At 42.3% G+C, this 23,776-nt stretch overlaps 2 protein-coding genes across 2 annotated transcripts; both read right to left on the bottom strand.

Annotated features, from left to right (window-relative positions):
* Positions 1–925: 925 nt before the first annotated feature.
* LOC110551038 (uncharacterized) lies at positions 926–13,974 on the bottom strand. The gene is made up of 3 exons (XM_021641369.2): positions 13,654–13,974; positions 7,075–8,307; positions 926–3,016 (listed from the first exon to the last, which is right to left on the bottom strand). Exons 2-3 carry the CDS (start codon positions 8,284–8,286, stop codon positions 1,694–1,696), a joined length of 2,535 nt encoding a protein of 844 aa, XP_021497044.2. The 5' UTR covers positions 8,287–8,307; positions 13,654–13,974; the 3' UTR covers positions 926–1,693.
* A 3,396-nt stretch (positions 13,975–17,370) lies between these two features.
* Positions 17,371–22,790, bottom strand: LOC110551041 (T-cell-specific guanine nucleotide triphosphate-binding protein 2-like). Its single transcript, XM_021641372.2, has 2 exons — positions 22,565–22,790; positions 17,371–19,433 (listed from the first exon to the last, which is right to left on the bottom strand). The coding sequence occupies exon 2, from the start codon at positions 19,412–19,414 to the stop codon at positions 18,170–18,172; it is 1,245 nt and encodes a 414-aa protein (XP_021497047.1). The 5' UTR covers positions 19,415–19,433; positions 22,565–22,790; the 3' UTR covers positions 17,371–18,169.
* Between the last annotated feature and the right edge of the window lie 986 nt (positions 22,791–23,776).

Raw genomic sequence — 23,776 nt, 5'->3', positions numbered from 1 at the left:
TGGGTCTGTGGTCCTACCTCAGCTGCAGGCTGGTCTTGGTTTTCGTTGTTGCCAGAAAGCATGTGGAAGTCCAGGTTTTGTTCCCACCGACCATAAGGAGCAAGGAACTGTAGTAGTAGTTTTGGTTTCTTTAAAAACTCAGTTAAGTCCTGCAAACATGTTTTTGTTTTAATCGCAAGTATGGGATATGGGGCTGTCTTTAGTTTGCCTACAACCGATAACAGCCTTCTACGGCTCAGAGAGGGGCATGTGGCTTTTGTCAGCTGGTAACAGCCTTGTGTGGCTCAGAGAGGGGTACGGACTTAGCAGCTGTGGTAAGTTTAAATCTGAGGACTCTGAGAGCATATAAATACCAGAGCCCAGAGAGAGAGAAGGAACGCTTCAGGAATGCTTGGAAAAAACGCTTTGAGAAAGGCTGCTGCTGCATTTGCTGTTTACTGTTGATGGACTGTGGATATCCTGATGACTGAGATTGGTATTGAGCTAAAGAACCCACGACCCTGTCCTACTAGAAGAAGCAAAGAGGTCTAAGCTCCTTTCCCCCTCTAACTTTCTTTCTCTCCTACCTGGTGAAGGGTGGTTGGTGAGAGAGAGAGAGATAGAGGTATAAGATACACCTATTAAAGAGTTTAAAAAGTAGTGCCTACAAGAAAACTACTTTTGCAGTCATGTCAATGATTGGAGATACATAGTTGAGAAAGAGGGAAACCAGCCACAAAGATAAAGCAGTAGCCTAAGCAGGAAGCCTTCAAAGAGAACTCTTAAAAAGCTCGATAAGGATGCTGAAGTTAGTTCTCATAGTTGATGGCTTCTGGAGGGGATGTGGGAAGAGCAAGACTCAGTTCTATTTAAGGAGCAGGCCACTGGGAGTTTGGTCATGTTCCAGAAAGCATATAAATCACACAAATCAGACTTTTAAAAAGCATACTTTTAAAAATTAAAAATGTTTATTTTATCAGTTTTTAAACTTTTTAAATTTTCTTCGTGCTGGTAGGAGGTCACAAGGGGGAGGGGACAGACACGGGAAGACTGGGAAATGTGATTGTAGTGTGAAATGCAAAATTCCCAAAGAATAGGGAAAAATACTATATTGAAAAGAATTAACCTCTGATGTACTCACACATGAGCAAATTGAAGTGATGAAGCTCATCAAAGACTAAGACATGATGGTGCAATGGTAACAAAGCTATGCTGATTAAGTTAGAACACATTGTATAATTGTGCTGATAGGTTATAATGTCCCTCTTATATATATGCAAAATTACCTGTGAATCAAAAATAATGGAAAGGTGTTTACAGATATGGAAGTGCAGACTGTGTAGATTTGATAATTGCGTGTTGTAGACCTGTGGTATTTTGTGTTAAGTGTTAACTTGACAGAATCTAGAAATACCCAGGAGATGGGCCCTTTGGATATATCTGTAGGGGGCTTTTCTTAGGAGAGTGTGGCAATGCCTTCAGAAGCTCCTTGGCACAGAAGATCCCAGTGTGATTTGACAAAGATATTTAAGTCATATGTATAGAAGCATGCATTTTCATACATGATATTTTAGTGGAAGGCAGCTTTTCTCATGTGTTTTTATATGGATGATGACTTGCCACAGTGATGTTTCTGTCTCTAAAGAGGAAAGAAATGAATCCTCTGCTCCTTCACAGAAAATATTTGCCTGAAGCCAGTCCAAAGGTAAGTGCTTCATAGTTCCATTACTGCTTCCCAGTATTCAGAGGCATCAGACATGCATGATCCAAGTTTCTCTGATAAAAACCCTTCCTTATTAAGAAGAGCCTTGGCATCACTTGCCACAGTGTCAATGAAGAGACTTTTCAAATAGAAAGTCTTTCTAAAGTAAAGGCCTGTGGCAAGTGGCCCCCCAATAACAGAGGAAATATATTCAATATATTTCAATAGTTTTTCTTCTAAGGACATGTCTTTGTTCCTTGTTAACAAATGGGGAGACTTAATGTGTGCCTTGATGTCACTGACAGACACGTTAAAGTCCTTGGCAATCTTTTCCAGCGAGGCATCATCTAGCCCAAAGTAAGACCTGTAGAGAGCCAAGGTCTCCTCCCACTTGTGCATTTTATCTCTGATCAAGCCCCCACATGGAAGGGTGGCCCATGCTCCAGCCTTCAGGGCCTCCAGCCAGATCTTCTGTTTGAGGAAATCCCTCTTCCTGTCAATGGCAGTCTCAGTCACACTGTGCAAGGACAGCATGAAGATGTGGCGCTTGTGGGCCGGGAGCTCGTTCAGCAGTGTGGTCTCCAGCTTCGGGAAGTCAAAGTCAGACACATCAAAGTTAGAGACTAAGAAGATTGGAGGCTCGCTGCAGAGAGCCTCCTGAAGATGCTTTGAACAGTCATCCCCAACTGTCTTTAAGACACGGTCCTTATTGAAAGTCTTAGGTTTCCTTCTCTGTTCATTACTTATATCATGATCTATCTTGGTTCGGACAAAGTAGAACTTTGTATCCATCTTTTCAATGGCTTTGGCCAGAAGAGCATCTGTTTTTTTGAAGCGTGTAGCCGAGATGATAATGAAGAAGTCGTACTCACCAAATTTCATTTCCCTTAGATAGTTTTGTGGTTGGAAAGTAGTGGACCCAATGCCAGGCAGGTCCCATATCGTCACGTTGGGAAGCTTTGGGTGTGGGTATGGAGTCCTCTCCAGGGTTGTCTCTACCACCCCAACGGGGGCCGCCCCGTCTTCTTCATCCCCCATTCCTCTCAGGGCGTTGATGAAGCTGGATTTCCCCGCCCCTGTTTCTCCTGTCACAGCGATGTTCAGTGGGGCTGTGTCAATGTTCCTCAGAGCATGACTAATTGCAGACACTGCTCCATGTAGGTCCTTATTCTCCAGATGAGATTCAATCAAGGTGATGGTTTCCTCAGAGAGGATTTTGCTTTCCTTCTTGAAATTCTTAAAAAAGTTTTCAAAGCTGAATGCCAAAAGCTGAGCCATCAAGGGTGATGGACTGCTAGAAAAAGGCTTGCCTGTAGTTGCAGGCAGTTGAAAACTCTAAATAGAGGAGAAAAGAGAGGCATTGTAAGTATCAGTACAGCAGGCCAAGGCCTAGGAGTTTGCCCTTATGGTAAAGCAGGACCTTAGCATCTGTTACCATTATAATCAGAAGTACCTTCCTTTATGCCTCTGGCTGCTGGCTCAAATTCTGGCCTGCATGCCAAGAGCCCCGTCCAGTTTACTTTCTCGTATGGGTTCCCTCCTTCTTTGTTGTCCAATTCAAGGTTCACTCATTCCATGCAGTTACCTATTCCAATGTTTATTTCCTATTTTAAATAGTCTTTAAATTCTGTTTACTCTTTTTAAAATTAATACCTGTACATTGTAAAAACCCTAAGGACACAGATCAGAATATAAAAAACCTCAAGCCACGCATCTCATGGAAAGGCTCCCTGCCTCTTGTTGAACACTTACAATTGCTTCTTTGGCTTCATGACCTCTATCTCTTAGCACAGCCATTCTAATATCTCCTGTGTAGTCTGTGAGAAAGGGAGAAGGGATGTGAGGTGAGGAGTGACAAAGATTCCCTACATGTCTAACTGAGGGCTGGATACATTATATATGTGTAATGAACTTATTTTAGCCAGAAAAAGATTGAAATTATGTCATTTGTAGAAAATTGAATGTAACTGGAAATTGGATGTAATTAAGTGAGCTTCAGAAAAACAAATCCCTTTTTAAATTATTCACAGAACTTAGATTGTATATAGATACATACATGATATTGTATTATGATATGAAAGTAAAAGTGAAACTATCTTAGGGGAAGAAGAGACAAATGGGGGTATTCGTAACACACAATATGCACTTGATCGAAAACTTAAGAAGTAGATGATTTAAAAAGATTCCTTTGATTTGAAGTATTCCCACTCAAAGAATCACATGTTGTGGGCTTTGTTACAGCTAGTGGCATGACTGAAGGCTAGTTGGACCATGCTGGCACTAACTTTATCTGTGGATTAATCCTTTGATAAGTTCATACTGATTGGACTATAAGGAGGTGGAGCCTGAGTAGAGAAAGTAGATTAATATACAATGTGCCTTTGACAGTTATATCATGTCCTCCACCTCTTATCTATTTCCCTGATTCATGGTTGCTGTGTTGCAAAGAGTGTTTGTTTTTTATTTTTTTTCGCCATGTTCTTCTGCTCTACATGTCTCATAGCGATAGAGTCAGCTGATCATTGCCTAAACTCTGATACCATGTGCTAGAAATAAATCTTTCCTTCTGGTAAAAAAAAATTCCTTTGAAAGGAGCTGTGTAACCATCTTAACTCTCATTTTTCAACAGGGTAGGTAGGGGATAGCCTCAGTGGCAAGCAGATGCCTAAGACATTTTCTTTGCGCCCCTGTTTTCCAGTGTTCCTCGTCTAAACTTCAACCAAAGAACACAGAAAAATGAAAAATTTTAACGAGGATACAGAATGGAGGAAGGAAAGATAGGAAAAAAAGAAAGGAAGAAAGAAAGTAATAAACATTAAAGAGGACCCCAAAAAGTAAAGATACTTTTTTTTTTTTAAAGTTAAGAAACCTGAGGAAATGTATTCCCACCAAATTCCTTTTTGAGGAATAGTCATTTTTAAGACAGAAGAGACAGGATAAAAGTCAGACGTGTTTCCATCAGAAATCCACACGTTTTCCTTAAAAGTCCTTATATTTCATATTTTGGACTTTATAAGCCAAAATGTAGTTTTTGTCAAACACTCCTAGTTTATTATAATCTTACAAGGACATAAAAACCATATTTCAAGAATTATAAAATAACATCAAATTTCATGATAGCTTTGAGTGTGATTCAAAGTTTACCAATACTGATACTAAGTATACCAGAACTGTGGGAAGAAGCGTGTAAACCCACAGCCGTGTTCTTTTCTTTCGATGTGAGAAAGACACACAGGACTTTGGAATTAAGTTGGAACAGAAGTTAAATGCAGGCGGTCTTGAGAGATTGGTTTCACTTTGCTCTATCATTCTGGTGTTTGGAGATCTCAATACAGAAGCTTCAGTTATACCAGAGTTCTATTCTTGGGTCTGCCAATCACCTTGCTGGAAGCCATGTCACCAGTAAAAGCAAGAGAAAGGGGGCATCAGCCCTACAGTCATTAGGAACAACACATTAAACATCAAAACTCTCAGGTTAATAGTTTGAGATGTTGTGTGTGATGCTGCATGCACATGTGCAGGAGAACATGCATACAGCATACATTCCACATTTCTGCATGCACAGAAATGTGGCCACATACATTCATGTATGATGCATTGCTTATATGCTACTATTTATGTTATACTTTCCTGCAGTGCATGAGAGTTCGCAGTCTTATGTGACCATATGAGACAATGGTTCTCTGCAATTCTGACATGGAATAGACTGAGCCCAAACTGCTAATTTGCTAATGAAAGGTCCCAAGAAAAATGAAATGGATGAAATTCCTGTTAAGTGTTTCAAAAATAATGACAAAAATCTCAGTCACATGAGGGGAGAAAGAAGTGTTAAAGGAGCAAACACATAGAATGAGTAACAAATCCTGTATGATAAGAGAATGAAGAAGAGACTCTTTGGGGAAAAATGGAACTAGGCAGAGGGAGGCAGAGCATGGTGGAGGGCAGTGGGGAAAGGAATGAATGAGGACAGAGAAGGAGGAATGAGAATGTCTAATGGACCACATATATTGAAATGCCCTAATCTAACCCACCATGTTGTATGTTCACCTAAAAGGTAATAAAAGAAAAACAAAAACAAAAACAAAAAACCTCTTTGAGATCCAAGAGAATCCTGATGGATGAAATTAGAATGAAAATGTAAGATGTGACTTAGAAATTTAGAAATGAAAATTTTTGAAAGAAATCTTAAAAGCCCGTTTACAACAGACAGGATACATACACAGCAGGTAGGAAGGCAGGAAAGAGGAAAAGAAGGAAGGAAGAAAATAATGAAAAAAGAAAATAAGAACTAGAGAAAGGAAGGAAGGAAGCAAGCAAGGAAGTTTCAATAATTATCCAAGGAAATGAAAAGCATTGAATGATGCACACAAAGCAGTAATGGAAGAAAGCTCAAAGAAGGGTATAAAGGGAATCTTTATACCCTATAAAGGGTATAAAGATGCTGAGATTCCCATGTTTATAGTTCATAAACATTAATGTTGTCAAAGTGTCCATACTTCACAAAGTGATCTACAGACCCAAGACAATCTCAACTGAAACACCAATGTCATTTAAAGTAGAACTAGACTGTGGAATCATAAAATTCACATGGAAATAGAAAAGACTGCAAATAGCCAAACCAATAGTGATCAAAAAGTACAAAGCTAGGAGGCATTGTAACACCTGATTTCAAGGCATAGAAAAGAGCCACAATGACCAAACCAGCACAACAGTGGCATGAAAAGAGGCCCGTATACCAACCAACTGACAAGAAGAGAGGACCCAGAAATATATGCTTACCCATACAGCCAATTGAGTGCAGCTGCAGTCAATCACTATCTCAACAAGGCCCCCAGAAACTAATACTGCACAGAAGGGCACATCCTTTGACAAGTAGAACTGGGCAAACTGGACAGCAGGCAACACCAAAACTTGACCCGTACCTTTCACCCTATACAAACACCAGCTCAAATGGGCCAAAGACCTTAACATAACATGGGACATTTGAACCTCTTAAAGGGAAATGTATATGAAAACCTAATCAGGTTTTTCCACATAGAGTTCCCAAAGCATAGGAAATAAAAGCAAACTGACAAGTAGGATTCCATCTAACTGAAATACTTTTTGAAAAAAAAACAAAAACAAAAACAAAAACAAAAAAAGCAAATAATACTACAGTAATGAGAGGATTTCTAATGAAAAGCCTCGAGAGTGCATTATGTAACAGTCTCAACCAGAGAGACCACAAGATGTCAACAGGTGCAGAAAATGGATTTGAAAATATTCATCAGAGTCACTGTGAAACATGTCGACAAAGTAAAACAGAAAACTGCTTCCTGGACCTAGTGTGGAAAGCATTATTTTCCCCATTGATTTCTCCCATATAGAGAGGCGTTAGAGTTGAATGAACTTACCTTCTCTGTAAAAAGCTCTTCTTTACTAAGGATGATTTTAACATCACTTGCCACAATGTCAATGAAGTAATTTTGCAAGTGGAAAACCTTTGAAAAGTAAGGATGGTTAATGTTCTTCAGTTGTTTATCTATTAAGGATGTACCTTGCTCTTGTGAGAGCAAATGTGGAGACTTGATGTTCGCCTTGAGTTCCTCCAGTGTTAAATGCAAATCCTCAGCAATCTTTTCCAGTGATGCCTCATCCAGTCCAAAGGAAGATCTATAGAGGTTCAAAGTCTTTTCCAAATTCTCTATGTCATTTTTGGTCCATCCCTTGAATGATATGGTGGTCCATGCTCTTGGCATCATGGATTCCTTCCAGACCTCCTGTTTCAGTGTCTTACTCTTCCGGTCTATGGTGGGATCTGTAACACTTGGCAAAGTGAGCATGAATGTGCGGCGTTTGTAGGCTGGGAGCTCCCTCAGAAGGGTGGTTTCCAGCTTTGGGAAGTCAAAGTCAGACACATCAAAGTTAGAGACTAGGAAGACCGGAGGCTCCTGGAGGGTGACATCCTTAAGTGTAGTCACAATGCTATTTTGAATCTGCTTTAAAGTGTTTTCTTTATTGAATCTCCTAGGACTACTCTGTTTTTGAACCATGAGATCAAGATCTGTGTGGGTTCGTACAAAATAGAAACTCCTATTCATTTGCACAATGGCTTTGGCTAGTTCTGCATCACTATGTTTAAAACGTCCAGAAGAGACAATGATGAAGAAATCATACTCCTCAAACTTGATTTTCTTCAGATAATCACATGGTTGGAAGGCAGTGGACCCAATGCCAGGCAGGTCCCATAGTGTCACACTGGGAAACTTTGGGTATGGGTATGGTGTTCTCTCCGTGGTTGTACAGACCACTCCAGTGGATGTAGGGGCACCCTCTTCTCCAGGTCCCACGCCTCGTAGAGCATTGATGAGACTGGACTTTCCAGCTCCAGTCTCCCCCATCACTGCAATGTTCAGTGGGGCTTTCTCAATGTCACCCAGAGCACTGCTGATTGCAGAAACTGTTCCCTGAAGGTTTCCATCCTCTAGGTATGATTGAATCAAGGTGATTAATTCCTGAGACAGGATTTTGGTTTCCATCTTGAAATTCTGAAGGTTTGTGTCAAGGCTGGAGGTCAAATCAGGATCCTCCTTCTGAGGGGGTGTAGAAGAGGAAGTCTGACCCATGACTGGGACCTGTGTGTGTCACTAAAGGGAGGAAAAACCAGGAAGGTTAGAGAATTTCATCACAAGAGTTAGCCAATGGAAACTAGGACCCAGGTATCTGTGCCCACACTTTACATGGAGTCTTGCCCCTCTTCAATCAATTGAGCAAGACTCAACAGCATTTCCTGTTGGCCTGGGTGTAAATTTTGGTTTGACTCAGACTCCTTTACTTTTGGCCATTTTCCCCTTTAAAATGTTTTTAGTTCTTCAAGATCAAATCGTGCCTGTAACACCAGTAGTAGGGTGGTTTGCTTTAGAGAACACGTTTGAGTTCAGCCTGGGCTATGATACCAAGACGTTTGTCTGTTATGGAAATTACCCAAGTTCAGACCTTTGTCAATATCTCCAAATAAGGTCATATTATAAAATGTAACTTGACTTTCAGGTTTTCTATTTTACTTTAATTTGCAGATTCAGCTGGGAGCACAGTTAATGGTCAGAAGAAGTGGTCTTGAGGATGTTGGGAACTCTTGGCGTTTCTCCCTTCAGTTTCTTTTGACTTTGATATCTAAGAAAGCCCTTTTGTTCTTTGGTGTTGAAAACCTTTTGTCTGTGCAATCAAAACAATGTGTTGTGGTGGTCATGGGCTCAGGTAGAGAGCTGTTACTTTTGTTTTGTGAACTGGGTATGATATGCCCATTAGTTTCTATCTAAATCTTTGTACTCAGGATTAGTATGGCTGTCAACTTTGGCCATAAAAGCTGCTCTTTTTAATGAGTGGAAGTAATGTTAGAGTCACTCATAATGGTCAAAGAATTGAGATAAGTGACTTTTGAATGCTCAGATAAATCATCCCTTCCCCCACAGCTTAGTGCAATTCAGAAAAGATGACAGAATGGATGTCAGTGGGTAAAGGGTGGATGGAGTGTTTTGACAGTGTAAAAGAATCTTGAAACAGTAAAATCCTAAATCATTCAGTCAATTAGTAGGCTAATGGGCTGTGGGGATAGTCATCAGGAAGTAAGTGAAATGGTGAATAAATACTTGAAAATTTACTCAATATTCCAAACTATCCAAGAAGGGCAATATCCCATCTGAACAATGTCAGAATGTCTCCCATCAAGGAAGCAGACAACAACAACAAGAAATGTAGAAAAGAGGAACCATGTTTAGTGTTAGAAGTTGGTGTAGATCCTTCAGAAACAAGAATGAATTTTCTTAGAAGGTTGATCAGTGACCCAGGTAAACCATTTAATTGACCCTGAAGGATTCTTAGTCAACAGACCACAGAGCTGCCAGCACATCCATGTTTATAGCTGCACTGTCGGGGGTAGCCATGAAATCAAGTCAGTGTAGCTATTCATGTACAGATGAATGGAGAAAGAAACTGTGGTACATATACACAATAAGATACCATGCACCTGGGAAGAAAAACAAAACCATGACCTTTTCAGAAGATTAAGTATAGTTGGAAGCCATTGTTCAGAGAAAAGAATCCAGACTTCAGAAAGACAAAAACACACATTTTCGTTCACAGGCTGAACCTATTATAAAAAGTGTGTGTTCATCTTCCAGGAGAACACGGCCCACAGAATCTACTGGCTGGGACTCATGGGAACTTGCCAAGATCAGGGAGCCTGCCAGGGTCTGACCTAGGTTCTCTGCATATATGTTATAACTGAGTAGCATGGTGTTCTTACGGAAATCCCAAGAGTAGAAGCAGAAGTTGTTCCTTACTCTTTTGGCTACTTGTGGGATCCGTTTTTTCCTAGTGGCTTTTCTTGCCCCTCCTTGATATAAGTGGTGTAGGCCTGGTCTTATTGTGGCTTGTTATACCATGTTTAGTTAATGTCCTTGGGAGTCCCGCTCTTTTCTGGGGAAAGTAGAGAGGTGGAAGTGAGGGAGAGCAGAGGCAGTGGGAGAGACTGGGAGGAGGGCAGGAAAGGGAAACTACAGTAGGGATGTAATTACAAATGAATAAATTAATAAAGTAAATATATTATATCTATCTATCCATAAATATTTTTTGATATCATTTTCTCTAATGGTACAGCCACTGCAAGACTAGGTACCGAGACTAAGGAAGCTTGGTGTTGTCTTATAGTAGACCAATATGATGGCTCATCTTGGTTGTCAACTTGACTACACCTGGAATCAACTGTAACCCAAGCAGATGTGCACACAGGTGAGGAATTTTTCTTGATTGGATCACTTGAGTTTGGAAGATCTACTCTAAATCTGGGCTACATGTTCTGGTGGAGGCTACATTTAAGGACATGGAAGAAGGAAGCTTTTGATCTTTGCCTGCTTTCTCTCAGTCTTGCTGACAAGTTTGTCCATCCTGTTGCTGAGACATTCCCCTGCTGGTATTAGAACCCACTCCTCAGGGATTAAAGTCTATACGAAAGGCCAGCTGTATATTCAGCCTCACAGACTGAATAACTATTGAGTTCTGGGCTTTCCTTCCTACTGTTGTTCTGGCCAGATCATAGCTGGTTAGCCACTAAATCCCCTTTTAATATATATATAGATTCATGCTATCAGTTCTGTTCCTCTAGAGAACCTTGCCCTAATTTCTAATTTACCCAGAAATGAGAAAACTCTACCTATACCATCCTAGGTGAGGGCAAGGTAATGGCCACCATCTGTGGATCTTAATAGTCACATGATAGAAACAGGTTTCAGAACATCATCGGCAGATGACAGGGCTCCTTTCTCCTCCTCTTGATTCCAGTGACACACAGCTCTTTCTGTGTTCTGAGTGTTCCAAATTGGAACATATGACACTACTACAGAGCGGGTCCAGAACACTTGACAGCTGCATGGTACATGGTGGCACTTTTTATAAGAAAATAGGAAGATATTAGATGTTCAGCCAGACTTGGTTTCTAAGTTCATGTTCATGGCCACAGGAGGACCAGGTAGACTTTAGCAAACAGGGATGTGGAAACTCCCTCTACAGCAAAAACTTTATTCCTTTAAGACAAAATAGAAGACATGAAAAGATTTAAAACAAAATTCTCATGCTAAAGGATTAGAAGAATTCATGTGTGAAAATGACCGTCTTAACAAAATCAATCCAAAGATTCAATGCAATCCTTGTCAAAACTCTAATGCCATCATTCACAAAAATAGAAAAAAAAAATTAAAGCCCAAAAGCCCAAAAGATCCCAGATAGTTTAAGCAATCCTATGCTGGAAAATGCTGAAGACCTCACTGTACTTGGTTTTAAGTGCTGTTTCGGAACCCAGGTAACAAAAGCAGCATGGCATTGCCACAAACCCAGACACGTACAAAGCAAAATAAGTTAGAAGATACAGATGTGATCCCAGCTACAACCACCTGTGGTTTTTATTGTTGCTGTTTGCTTGTTTGTTTTTTGACACAGAAACTTACTGGAGAAAAGACATCCCTTTAATGAAATGGGGCTGGGAAAAGTGGATGTCCATACACGAAAGAATGAAACTAGATCTTCCTCACCTGGCACAAAAATGAACTCCAAATAGACCAAAGGTCTTAATGGAAGGCCTGAAACTCTGGAAGGAAAAAACACTGTAAGACGTAGGGACAGCTGCTCAGGAGGGAAGGCCATAGATGACAAGCAGGAACTCATGAAAATTAAAAGCGTATGTACAGCAAAAGAAACAGTCAAGTAAAGAGACAGCTTGCCAGATGGGAGAGGATCTTTTCCAGCAATTCATCCAAGAGAGAATTAATATCCAAAATACACAAAGAACTTAAAAAAAAAACCCAGATCAATAAGAAAACAACCCAATCTAATCAAAACATGAGCCATGCCTCTAAACAAAGGGCCTCAAAAGAAGACATGCAAATGGCCAATAAATATTTTTAACATGTTCCACATCCTCAGCCAGCCCTTAGGGATATTCCAATTAAAGGTATTTTGGGAGTTCATCTGACCCTAGTCAGAGAGGCTTTCATCAAGAGAGAAATGACAACAAATGTTGGTGTGGTTGTACAGGGAAGGGCATCCCTTTTTGCTTTTGGTGGGACTGCAAATAAGTGCAGCCATTATGGAAATCAGTGACACTATTCCTGGGTGTAGCCCCAAGAGACTTTATATCTAGTCACCAAGATCCCTGAACATCCTGCTCCTTACTGCTGTAGTGACAATAGTCAACTGATAGGTGGACGATGAAATCGTGGCACAGAGACACAATGGACCTGTACCCATGTATACATATAAATGAAAGCATATAATTTTCAGAAAACGACTAAACATTAAGTGAGGTAACCCAGTGTCAGAAAGGCAAACCTGAGTTTCTCTCTCGTATGTGGATTCCAGCTTCTTGTTTTATGTGGTAGGAAATGTGTGCGGAGCCCAGGAACCTAGAACGGGATCCATAGGAGGGGTAAAAAAATACTTTGGATGGGGATGGATAGTAGCATATATGAGATATGAAAGGAGGTGTTGGAATAATGGGTATTGAGAAGTGTGAATAGGGAGGACAGCCAGAGAGCTAGGAGCCAGGAGAAGCTGTGGAGGAGTCAGCCCAAATGAACAAAGAAACAAAAAGAAAAACAAAAAGAAAACAAAAACAACAACAAAATTATGCGTGAGAAAGCTGTAAGGAAATATGCTACTTTGCAAGTTAATAAAAAACAAAACAATAACGTTTGGACAGATAGTTTGAGTGGGTGGATGAAGCTGCTCCCGTAAGACAGACACAATTAAACGGAAATCCTAGTCCCAAGGGTGGGTGAACTCCCTATGAGTTGCTGGTTTATGAAGGCTCCTGAAATCCCCAAACAATACAAGCTTTTGCTAGTGCTCTTGCTTGTCAAGAGTAGATAATGGCTTCTCACAGGTTCATTGTCGACCAGGGATACCAGTGGGTGTTCTGATGAGGATTTTTATCTCCACGGGGTAAGTAACTTAGTCACAGTATAGCTGGGTGTGCGTGCGTTAATCTCAGCACCAGGAGGCAGAGGTAGATGGGTCTCCTAGAATTTGAGGCCAGCCTGATTTACAAGTTCTAGACCAGACAGGCACACAGTGTCACCCAGCCTCAAATAAAAACCAAACCAAAACAATGAAAGCAACAAACAGCTACAACAGCAACCCAAGCAGGTTACAGCATTGACTGTGAGGATTCTGAGCCCACAACCTTTCCTCTTTCTCCAAGCCTAAGCTCTCATCGGAAGAGCAATAGACCCAGGCATGGAAAGGCGATGAGAAAATTGGCTGTCTGGCTGGTGGGCTGTGGTGCTCTGTGGTCACAAGACAGAGAAGGGCTGTTCTGTGAACAGACCCTGAGAAAATAAGCCAGAGCACAACATCCTCTGTTCTGGTATCTGGAATCCCCCTTTCATGTCACAAGGAAGTGAGATTTGTGGCTAAGCTGCACTTAGAAACCTCTCATGTACCTGCTCCTGAGTGGTGATGCCAGTGGCCCTCCTGTGATGTCACCTCTTCTGGAGCAGGGTCCCTGGAAGGCTCTCTGTGCAATGGTCTAAGCTGGAGTGTTCAGGAAGCAGTTGGGCTGCAGGGTGCTGGAATCCTGGTGCTTTAGGAGGGAAGAACAGCTGGGAATTTGTGGCTGATCTCTTCAGACTTTCTTGCTAATCCTGGTCCACACAGTGTTTGCTCTCTGCTCTGTAGTTTTTAGATCCGGAATCTTCCTGCTTGGTCCCTGAAGGGAGGGACTGCAGTGAGGGTAGAGTTTGGTTTCTATTTCCAGAACTAGTTGGCTGGTTTACACAAATCAGCAGAATAGAACATCCTCCTACAGCGAAGGAGGTGGAGCCGGGCTGAAGCCCGGAACTCCAGGGCTTCCTGTTTGTTTCCTTGGTAGCCTAGCCCATTGTCAGGGCTTCCTGGCACTGACCATTCTGCTTGCCCACCTCAAGTCCCTCTGCTCCGATGATGTCATCTATTGCTGGATAGTACTGACTTTCAGCCCCAGTGAGGCCAGGGTTCAATGGTTGCACACAGTTGCCATGAAGACCCCCTGTGTTTGTTGTCCTGTTGATCCTCACAGGGATTTGATCATTAGTCATTTTCCACTGTATTTCACCATCCCAAGAACCTGCTGAACCTGCTGCTCTTTATACCTCACTGTTAACTGTAGAGGCCAATGTTTAGCTGCAAGTCCTGGGTCATTGGTCCATACAAAAACACACACATGCAGACTCACCCCTGGGCAAACCTATGCGTAGTCACATCCACATGCAGATATGCACTGGGAACGGAGCCTTGTACCTTTGGTTGCCCCAGGATGGTGGCCTCCTTCAGTTTCCTTTGTAACTAAAGGAACCCTGGTGTTCCTGCCAGAGACAGTGGAGGTGTCTTAGCTCTGAGGTGAGCAGATTTGGTTTTTCACAGACTCTGTTCCCACATGTGACCTTGACTCACTCTTTCCTTGCTGGTCTCACTGTGACACCAAGGCTCTAAAGGAATATGCTTCTGGTATCTTGCTACCCAGGGACTAAGGTAGGCTTCTCTTCTCTTCCCCCTCCTCATCCCATTAACACTGCACAGAAACATGGGTCAGAGCTGCAGGCATGATGAAGTCAGTTGCTTTACTCCAGTTCTTCAACTCCTGGAACTGTACTGTGATTCCCACAATGAAACCAAGGAGGACTTTATGGTCAGGGCTTAGGCAGGACAGAACTCAAAATGTGACAGGATGTGTGGACAGTAGGGAGAAGTGATGACTGTGTCTCCAGACAAACAGAGACAGAGGCTCGAGACAATAGCGTGAGCCCCTCTCCCATAATCTCTGCTCACTGTGCCATTATCAACTCTCAGTGGAATAGTCAAATCCTCATCTCAGGGGACTTGCAAAATGCCACAGGCGGAGTAGACAGAAGTGTGTTGTCACCAATGGGAAGTGATATGTACTTGTAATGTACTTGCCTGTAAATAGGACCAAGATGCTCCCATTCTCAGAGACAGACTTTATCAAGGACAGGCTGAAAGGGACCAGCTCAGGACCCACAAGAACAAATTCTCAGCACAAAGTAGATTTATTTGTACCAGACGGTCAAATGGCAGCGAATAGGGACAAAGACAGGTGACAGAGGACTAGGGAGAAAGGAAAGAGAAGAAGAGAGAGGGGAAAGGGTATTTGTCATGCAGGGGACAAAGGACTGTCTCTGTATAGAGAGGAGATAAATGTGGCTACTAGGCAAATTTTAGTTTATAGAGGTAAAACGGGAAGCCCGTGTTAGGATGAGGTGTTTCATTTTAATTAGGAATGTTAATGGGGGGGGGCAAAGGGAGCTTTTGGTTGCTGGACTGCAATACTTTGATAGCTGTCTGTTGGTGATCAGCCTCAGGAGGAAAAAGCTGCCGCCTAAGGGAACAGATCTTGAAAGGTATCTTTAGGACCGTAAACTACTGGTTTTTTTAAAATATTTTTTTAGTTTAATTTTTATTAATTACACTTTATTCACCTTGTATGCCCCTGTAGGCTCCTCCCTCCTCCCCTCCTAATCCTCCTCTCCCTCCCCCTTTTCCATGCATGCCCCTCCCCAAGTCCACTGATAGGGGAGGTCTTCCTCTCCTTCCTTCTGATCCTAGTCTATCAGGTCTCATCAGGAGTGGCTGCATTGTCTTCCTCTAAGTCCTGGTAAGGTTGCTCTCCCCTCAGGGGGAGGAGATCAAAGAGCAGACCAATCAGTTCATGTCAGAGACAGCCCCAGTTCCCTTTACTAGGGAACCCACTTGGATACTGAACTGCCATGGGCTACCTCTGTGCATGGGTTTTAGGTTATCTCCATCAAAGGACCTTGGTTGGAGTATCAGTGTCAGAAAAGACCCCTGGGGCCAGATATTTTGGTTCTGTTGCTCTCCTTGTGGAGCTCCTGTCCTTTCCAGGTCTCACCATTTCCCACTTCTTTCATAAGATTCCCTGCACTCTGCCCAAAGGTTGGCCATAAGTCTCAGCACCCACTTTGATACCCTGCAGGGTAGAGCTTTTCAGAGGCCCTCTGTGGCAGGCTCCTGTCCTGTTCCCTGTTCAAGCAGGAGTATCCATTCTAATATGTAATCTACTGGGTTTTATTGATTTATTTATTTTTTGTTTTATTAATATATATCTTTTTAATCTGCTGGCTTTAACAAGCAAAGGGTATGGAGAGCCATACCCCAAAGGGCCTGCCAGAGCCATGTTTCTATGCTGGGGATGGCTAGAGCCTCTTCCTAGCCCATGCCAGGCTCTGAAAACTTTCTTCTGCAACATAGCAGTAATAGCTCTCCTCTGTGACCCGAAGTATTACCCAGCAGTAGATTAAAGGTTGGGCATCAAGTCAGAGGTGTGTATGCCAGGGAGGCAGGAGGGTACATCTGCCCAAATGATCACATTCATCTAGGCTATAGGATAGGTGTGGGAACCTCTGTAGCTGTAGGGACAGGTAAGCTGTAGCTGTAGGGGCAGGTAAGCTGTAGCTGTAGGGGCAGGTACGGGACCACCAAGGGCACTCTGTTCAATGAAGGAAAATCAGAAGGTATTAATGCTTGTTCTTCCGTGTGTCAATGGCTGAACTGAGTGTAGAAAGGTATTTATTATAGGCAGGAAAGAGTGTAGAGGGCCAAAGAGAGTTTGGATAACAGGTACTAAAGAGGTAGATGGAAGGGATAAAGAAAATCTATTGTACCAGAGCACATCAGAGCAACTAGTTTAAAATAATCTTCTGGACATATTATGGATAAGTAAAATAGAGGTGCTCAAAGACACTAATGACAAAGCTCTGTTAGTATAGGGGTAACCAAAGAATCCTGGTTTGGTTATTATATGTGCTGATTAGTGTTAATTGTTAACTTGACAACATCTAGAATGTCCCGGACACTCAGCTCTGGGCATCCCTGCTTGGGATTACATCGGTTGCATTGATTGATGTGGGAGGCTCCACTGTAACTGTAGATGGAAGGAGATCCTGGACTGTATAAATGAAGAAAGGAGCTGGACATTAGCTCTCTGCTCTCTCTGCAACCTCTGATCGTGGTGGTGATGTGTCCAGATGCTTCAAGTGCCTGCCATGACTTCTCTGCCATGGGGACCACACCTCTGATCTATGAGCTGGAGTAAATCCTTTCACCATTAAGCTGCTTTTGTCAATGTATTTTATCATAGCTTCAGGAAGAGAAAAAATAACGCAGTATACATGCTATATATGCATTGGAATGCAACACTGTCCTCATTAATATGGACATAATACATGTGAATCAGATAATTAAAACATGGTTGAGGATATGTACAGTATAACTACCTAGACTTGGTCATTATGAGTTGCATGTCTGTGTCAAGTTTTCACACTGCACCTCACAAAAAGGAGATGAAATAGCTGTTCTTATTTGCAAGGACCAAGAGGATCTACAGATGTGTTCAGTTGTCTTTGTTTTTTTTGTTCTCCTTTTTTTTTTTTTTAAATCAAACTCCTTCCAGATGGAACTTGGCTAATGGTCACAATACCCATCTGTTTTGTGCCTCCTGGTGTGGGAGACACCTCCAAAAGAGGCGTGTTTGTCTACACAGTGTTGGGCACAGATGCTCGTGTTTCAAAAACCCCTCAAAGCAATGTAGCAAACAGAGCTGTCTGTGAGAATGCAGAAGGACGTGAAGACTTTCACAGAGGTAAAAGTTCCAGGATTCATTTGACATTGAAGAGCCAATCTGAACTACCATGTGTTTCTTAAACATAGACTTTAGTGAAAATGAGGTTTCCTTACATATTTGCACAACGTTGAAGACTCCTCTTCTTCTCCTACTACAGAAACTTGAGTGCCTTCCACAGTGATCTTCTGGCCCCAGAAGAGGCAAAGAATGACCCCTTGGCTCTCTACAGAGAAGGTTTATTTCTCTGGAGTAGGCTAAGAGTCAGTGCCCAAAGTGAGGCCAAAAGTAAACACTGATTGGAATTTTCTTGCCTCATTTTCCCACTATTCCCAGTAATCAGGGGCCTTAGATATATATGGTCCCACCCTCCTTTCAAAAAGACCTTCCTTATTAAGAAGAGCTATGGCATCATTTGCTGCAGCATCAAGAAACAGATTTTGCAAATAGTAAGCCTTTTCATAGTAATAGCCAGCAAGAGGTGGCCCACCAAAAACAATAACAAAATTTTTCATATATTTCCATAGCTTTTCCTCTAAGGATTCATCATTGTCTTCTGCAAACAAATGGTAAGACCGAAAGTATGCTTTGAATTCATTCGCAGACATGTTAAAATCCTTGGCAATATTTTCCAATGAGGCATTATCCAGCCCAAAGGAAGACCTGTAGAGATTGAGTTTTCGATCCAGATTCCTTGTGAGATCTCTGATCGTGCCAAGAAATGGAACCATGGCCAATGCTCCTTCCTTCATTGCCTCTAGGTAGACCATTTGCTTCAGAGCATCTTTCTTTTGGTTAATGATCTCTTCAGTAACACTTTTCAAAGACTGGATGAAGATGTGGCGCTTGTGGGGTGGGAGATTTTCTAGGAGTGCAGTATTCAGCTTCAGGAAGTCATAGTCAGCCATATTAAAGTTAGAGACCAAGAAGATCGGAGGCTCACTTCCAAGAGCCTTCCTAAGATGCCTTGAACAGTCTTCTCGAATTTTCCTCAGGATTGCATTCTTATTGAAAGACTTGGGTTTACTCAGCTTTTCACTATATAAGTCAATGTCTATCTTGGTTCGGACAAAGTAGAAATTAATCTTCATCTTGGCAATGGCTTTGGCCAGTTGTGCATCATTTTCTTTGAAGCGTGTAGCGGAGATGATAATGAAGAAGTCATACTCACCAAACTTCATTGTTTTCAGATAGTCTTCTGGCTGGAAGGTAGTGGACCCAATGCCAGGCAGGTCCCATATTGTCACGTTGGGAAGCTTTGGGTGTGGGTATGGAGTTCTCTTCAGGGTTGTCTCTGTCACTCCAGTGCGGGCTGCAGTTTCCTCTTCCTGCCCCACCCCCCTCAGGGCGTTGATGAAAGTGGACTTCCCTGTGCCTGTTTCCCCAGTCACGGCGATGTTCAGAGGAGCATTATTGATGTCTCTCAGTGCATTACTGATTACAGAAGCTGCTTTCTGAAGATCCATTTTCTCTACGTAGCATTTAATCAGGGTGATGGTATCCTCAGAGAGGATTTTGCTTTCCCTCTTAAAATTCGTAAAGAATTTGTCAAAGCTGGTGGCCCAACTCATGGCTCTGGATGGTAGAAAGCTGATGGAGCAAAGAAGAGAGAATTTATGCTTATTAATTAAAGCATGACAGAGTCTTGGTGTTTGTTGTTACAGGGAAGCAGGACTTGCCCCTGTCCTGCTTTGGAGCCAGCATTGCCTTTCTTCCCTTCTTCTGGCTGCTGCTTCTACTGATGACCAGACATAAAGAGGCCTCTAGCTCAGGCTTCTCTTGCTCCTAGCAATTTCCTCACACTCAATTCAATTCAAACTCCAATTCGATTGTGTAGTTAAAATTTGCAACCTTTATTATCAGTTTAAAGGCTTCTTTAAGTTCCTTTATTTTCATTAAGATGATACCAAAACGGTATCAACCTTAAAAGGACAGACCTGTACATAAAATGTGAAAGAAGTAACTTGTCTCCTGGCAGAGTCCTCAACCTTATGTGAGCCCTTTACTAAGTTGCCTGTAGGTCCTCAAGGCCTCTGGCCCCACTGCATAGTTATTCCATAACGAGGGAGCGACACTGGATGATGGATGGAAAAGGCGATTTGAACAGAGAGTGTCAACTAACTGCAAATTCCCTCTCAGCATAGGAGGAGAATGGCCTTCATGGTAGGCAGACTCCAAAGAGAGTACAGTGACCCCAGCTTCCTGCTGTTCAGATGCCCAAGTTGTGCACTTCCCTGTACTTTGGCCTCTGGGATGATTAGGTTGGAAATCAGGACAAAGTAAGAATCAAAGCTTCCAAGAGATTGTGTATACAGCCATCACACCAGGAAAATTCTGGGAGAACTCTGGCAAGCATGCTCTATAATGCTGACTAGATTTGTAAGGTAAGAACATTTCTCAGAATCACTCTGGCTCACATACTCCAGAAAACACAAGAATTACCCTGGAGAAAGAGTTAATATCCAAACAAGAGAAAATTAGACTATTATCAAAGTCCCATTATCTAAATTATATAATATATGCATACATCTGTACATATGTATACAGTTTAAATGAACTAAGGCCACTTCATATGGTTGATAATAGCTCCACTATGAGCCATAGAACCAGAGACTCTTCATTGTCAGGCATAAGAAACTTCTTTTGAGTTGTTGGTCAAAGGAGTCCAAGACACACTCCAAAATATATATAGGCCAACGCTGTTGCCCTTGCTTGAACCCCAGAAGTTGAAGGTTCCCTTTGCTGAAGACACCACACAGGACTCAGAGAAAGAAAGCTGAATCTGACCCAGAAGCCTCTCCCTGAAGCCTAGTTTTCATAATATCAGAAGGTGATGCACAAGTTGTCAATGTTATCTCAACGTTACAGTTGTCTAGACATGACCTTAATGATACACCATGAAATCTCTCTGTCTATCTATATATACAAGCTACCCAAATCTACTCAGCTGGTTGAGTTTATATATTTATTTGTTTATAGGTATATCACAGCAGTAAGGCATAAGCGGCCATAAGTTTGGAAAGGAATGTGGTATGGAAGGAACTACATGGAGGTGAAGGGGGATGGTGTACTTACATATTAATAAAAAAGAAAGCCTTGCTTCATGGCTAGCATTTAAATTAATAAAATTCAAAACTGAAAGAAAGAAAAGAGAGAGAAAGAAAGAAAAAGGAAAAGTAGATTACTGTTAGAGGCAAGGGCTTCCATGAGGATATCATGCTCCTAAGAATGTATTTGACAGCATCTGCCTAAGAACACTTCACTGATGTACCTAAGCCAGCCAATGCCACATTGTAGGATCTTTTCTCTAAAACACTGTCCAGTGCCCGACTGTCCACTTCATGAGGTCAGCACTTGCATAGCTGTATTGATAGCCTGTTGACCCACTTGTCTGCCACCCACTCACCCAATGAGGTGATTCCCCATGGTCCACACTCTTCAGATTCTCCAGACTCTAGTGTCTGATAGGCCTCTCACCCACTAATGCCTGGCCTCTGAGCTGCCCACCCACCCATTTACCCAGGGAGGTCAGCATTTACACTTCTGAGTTGCAGACACCTGAGTTCACCTGCCCCCCTTCTGACCACCCTATGCCTCAGAGCCTCAAAGTCTACCCTAAACACAGATTTGAAAACAGAAAGTTTATATGAAAAATCCAGATAGCTCATCTCCTCCCAAAATTACAAACCCTAGAGTAATTCTTCTGGTCTTCTTGAGATGACTTAGATGAAGTTCCAGACAAAGAATTCAAAAGGATGATTCTAAATGTAATCAAAGAAAGGAGACTCAATCAGCTGAATGAAAATCAGGGGTTGACACTGAGTATGAAAATGGAATTCAATAAAGAGAAACACTGAAGACATGGGTAGCATAAATGAGGCTAAAGATTAAAACTTGATAAATCAAATCCTCAATGGAAACACTAGCCAACAAAGTGGATCATACAGAGGAGAAAATATCAGGAGATGAGACAATATAGAGGAATTGAAAGACTTGGTCAAGGTTGACCATCAAAATAAAATTTAAAAAACCCTGGCAATAGAGCATTCATGTCCTTTGGAACACCATGTAATGTATGGGTGTAGAGAAACTCCATAACAGGATAGAAAGTATTTTCAATGAACCCTAGCAAAAATGTCCTCAAATTTAGGGACAGTCAAGCACACCCAGATAGATACAAGAGGCATGAGAACTCCAGATACACAGGGCAGAAAAAGATACTCCTGAAGTCATATTATAGTTAAATATACAGAGCAGAGCATTCTTCAGACTGCAAAAGAGAAACAGCAAGAACTATATAGAGCAGGCCCATCAGAAAACCAACTAAGGATCAGAATCTTTGAAAACCAGAGGGCCCTACATGATCTGCCAGAGATTCTGTGGTTGTTTCTGATTTGGGATTTTATCTCCAAGGGAGAAATGAAGAGCTTACAATAGACTTCAAGAGCATCCGTCAGGATAGCTCAACCTCCATCTTTCTCCAAGCTTGGCTGCTTCAGAAGACCAGCAAAGTCTACAACACGTAGGTGGAAGGAATAGATGTGGCATCTCTGCTTTGGGATGCTCTGTGGTAGAGAGCATGTTCACTGAAGGATATCACTGTGACTGGTCCTTAAGTACAAAGCCCCAAGCTCTCCCCCCCTGGAGTCAGGGCTCCGTTCTCCATGTTATCACACATGTAGGGTTATTGACCGAGATGAACTTAGAAACCCTTGACTTACTGCTTCAGTAGCGGTGACCTTGATCTTATGGCAATGGCTCCTCTGTGAAGGCTCTCCTCTCAGGAAAGGTCTTTATCTAAAACTGGAATTCAGACTCAGGATGTTTAGGAAGAAAAGAGGTGAGGTGTGGAGTTCTGGTGTCCTGGGAAGAGCTGCAGAATGAAAAGAGAAGGTGGGGATGGACAGTCTGATCTTCTCCGAGTTTATCTTTCCTGGTCTACACACAGCCCTTTCTCTCCACACCTTTTTGGCTGAAGCTGAGCCCTATTTATCTCATCCACCTGAGGAGGGGCCTGAAATCAGAGTAGGTGTCAGTTTCTATTCTGGGAAATGGTTGGCTTCCATGAGTCAAGTGACTTTTAGAAGGTCACAGATGGGTCAAGCTGTCTGAGGTTGAACAGCAGGCCTTGCTGGATGACCCCATGGTCATCAGAGTTCATGGTAGAGACCCTGGATTTGACCCTCTGACTTCCCCACTGGAGCCTGCTTACTCAGGCATGGCATCTAGCCCTGGGGAAGGTATCCTTCTGTTGGGTGTCCCTGTCATTTGGAGATTTACCAGTCTGATTTAAGTTTTGGTTTTAGTAAGTTAGAGCCTTTTTTTTTTAATTAAAAAGAGATGTGCTAAGACAGACAGACAGACAGAGATCTAGGTAAGGCCCTAGATATTGTTGGCCAAGAGATTATGAAGGCAAACTCCACAAAACCTCAGAGGCTGTGACAGCATGCACAAGACCTGCACAAAACCAAACAACCAAACCTCTTGCATTCTGGGGAGAAGAGCTTGCAAAATCCCACCCATTTCTGAGGACCTATTGACAACTGATGGCTTCAGGGAAAGGGAGAATCAGCTTTCTCGGGGAAGTGTCCCCAAAAAGGCTACCCATGATCCAGCAGATGCTCCATCACCCATGGACACACAGGCAGCACTAAGTGGACTCGGTAGACTTTCCAAAAAGAGCACAGTGCTGGATATGGCAGCACACACCGTTAATTCTGGCATTGGGAGAGCAGAGCAGACGATCTCTGAGCGGGAGGCCAGCATAGTGAGTTCTAGGCCAGCAAGTGTACATAGTGAGACTGTAAAAACAAAACAAAACAAACCTAAACAACAACAACAACAAAAAGGCACATGGAAGACATGGAGTTAGGATAGAAATGTGGCAATGGGGAGACGACCTAGAAAGGGGGACGGTGGAGTGGATTTCATAA

Source organism: Meriones unguiculatus, chromosome 11 (genome assembly GCF_030254825.1).
Source record: "Meriones unguiculatus strain TT.TT164.6M chromosome 11, Bangor_MerUng_6.1, whole genome shotgun sequence".
NCBI classification, from domain to species: domain Eukaryota; kingdom Metazoa; phylum Chordata; class Mammalia; order Rodentia; family Muridae; genus Meriones; species Meriones unguiculatus.
Note: the sequence above shows the minus strand (reverse complement) of the source record. Positions and strands in the feature narration are given on the sequence as shown.

Coding starts and splice junctions, on each gene's coding strand:
- LOC110551038 (XM_021641369.2), bottom strand. CDS start 8,286: ATGGGTCAGACTTCCTCTTCTACACCCCCTCAGAAGGAGGATCCTGAT. Junction 3,017..7,074: donor AAGAGCTTTTTACAGAGAAG/GTAAGTTCATTC, acceptor TCCTCTATTTAG/AGTTTTCAACTGCCTGCAAC.
- LOC110551041 (XM_021641372.2), bottom strand. CDS start 19,414: ATGAGTTGGGCCACCAGCTTTGACAAATTCTTTACGAATTTTAAGAGG.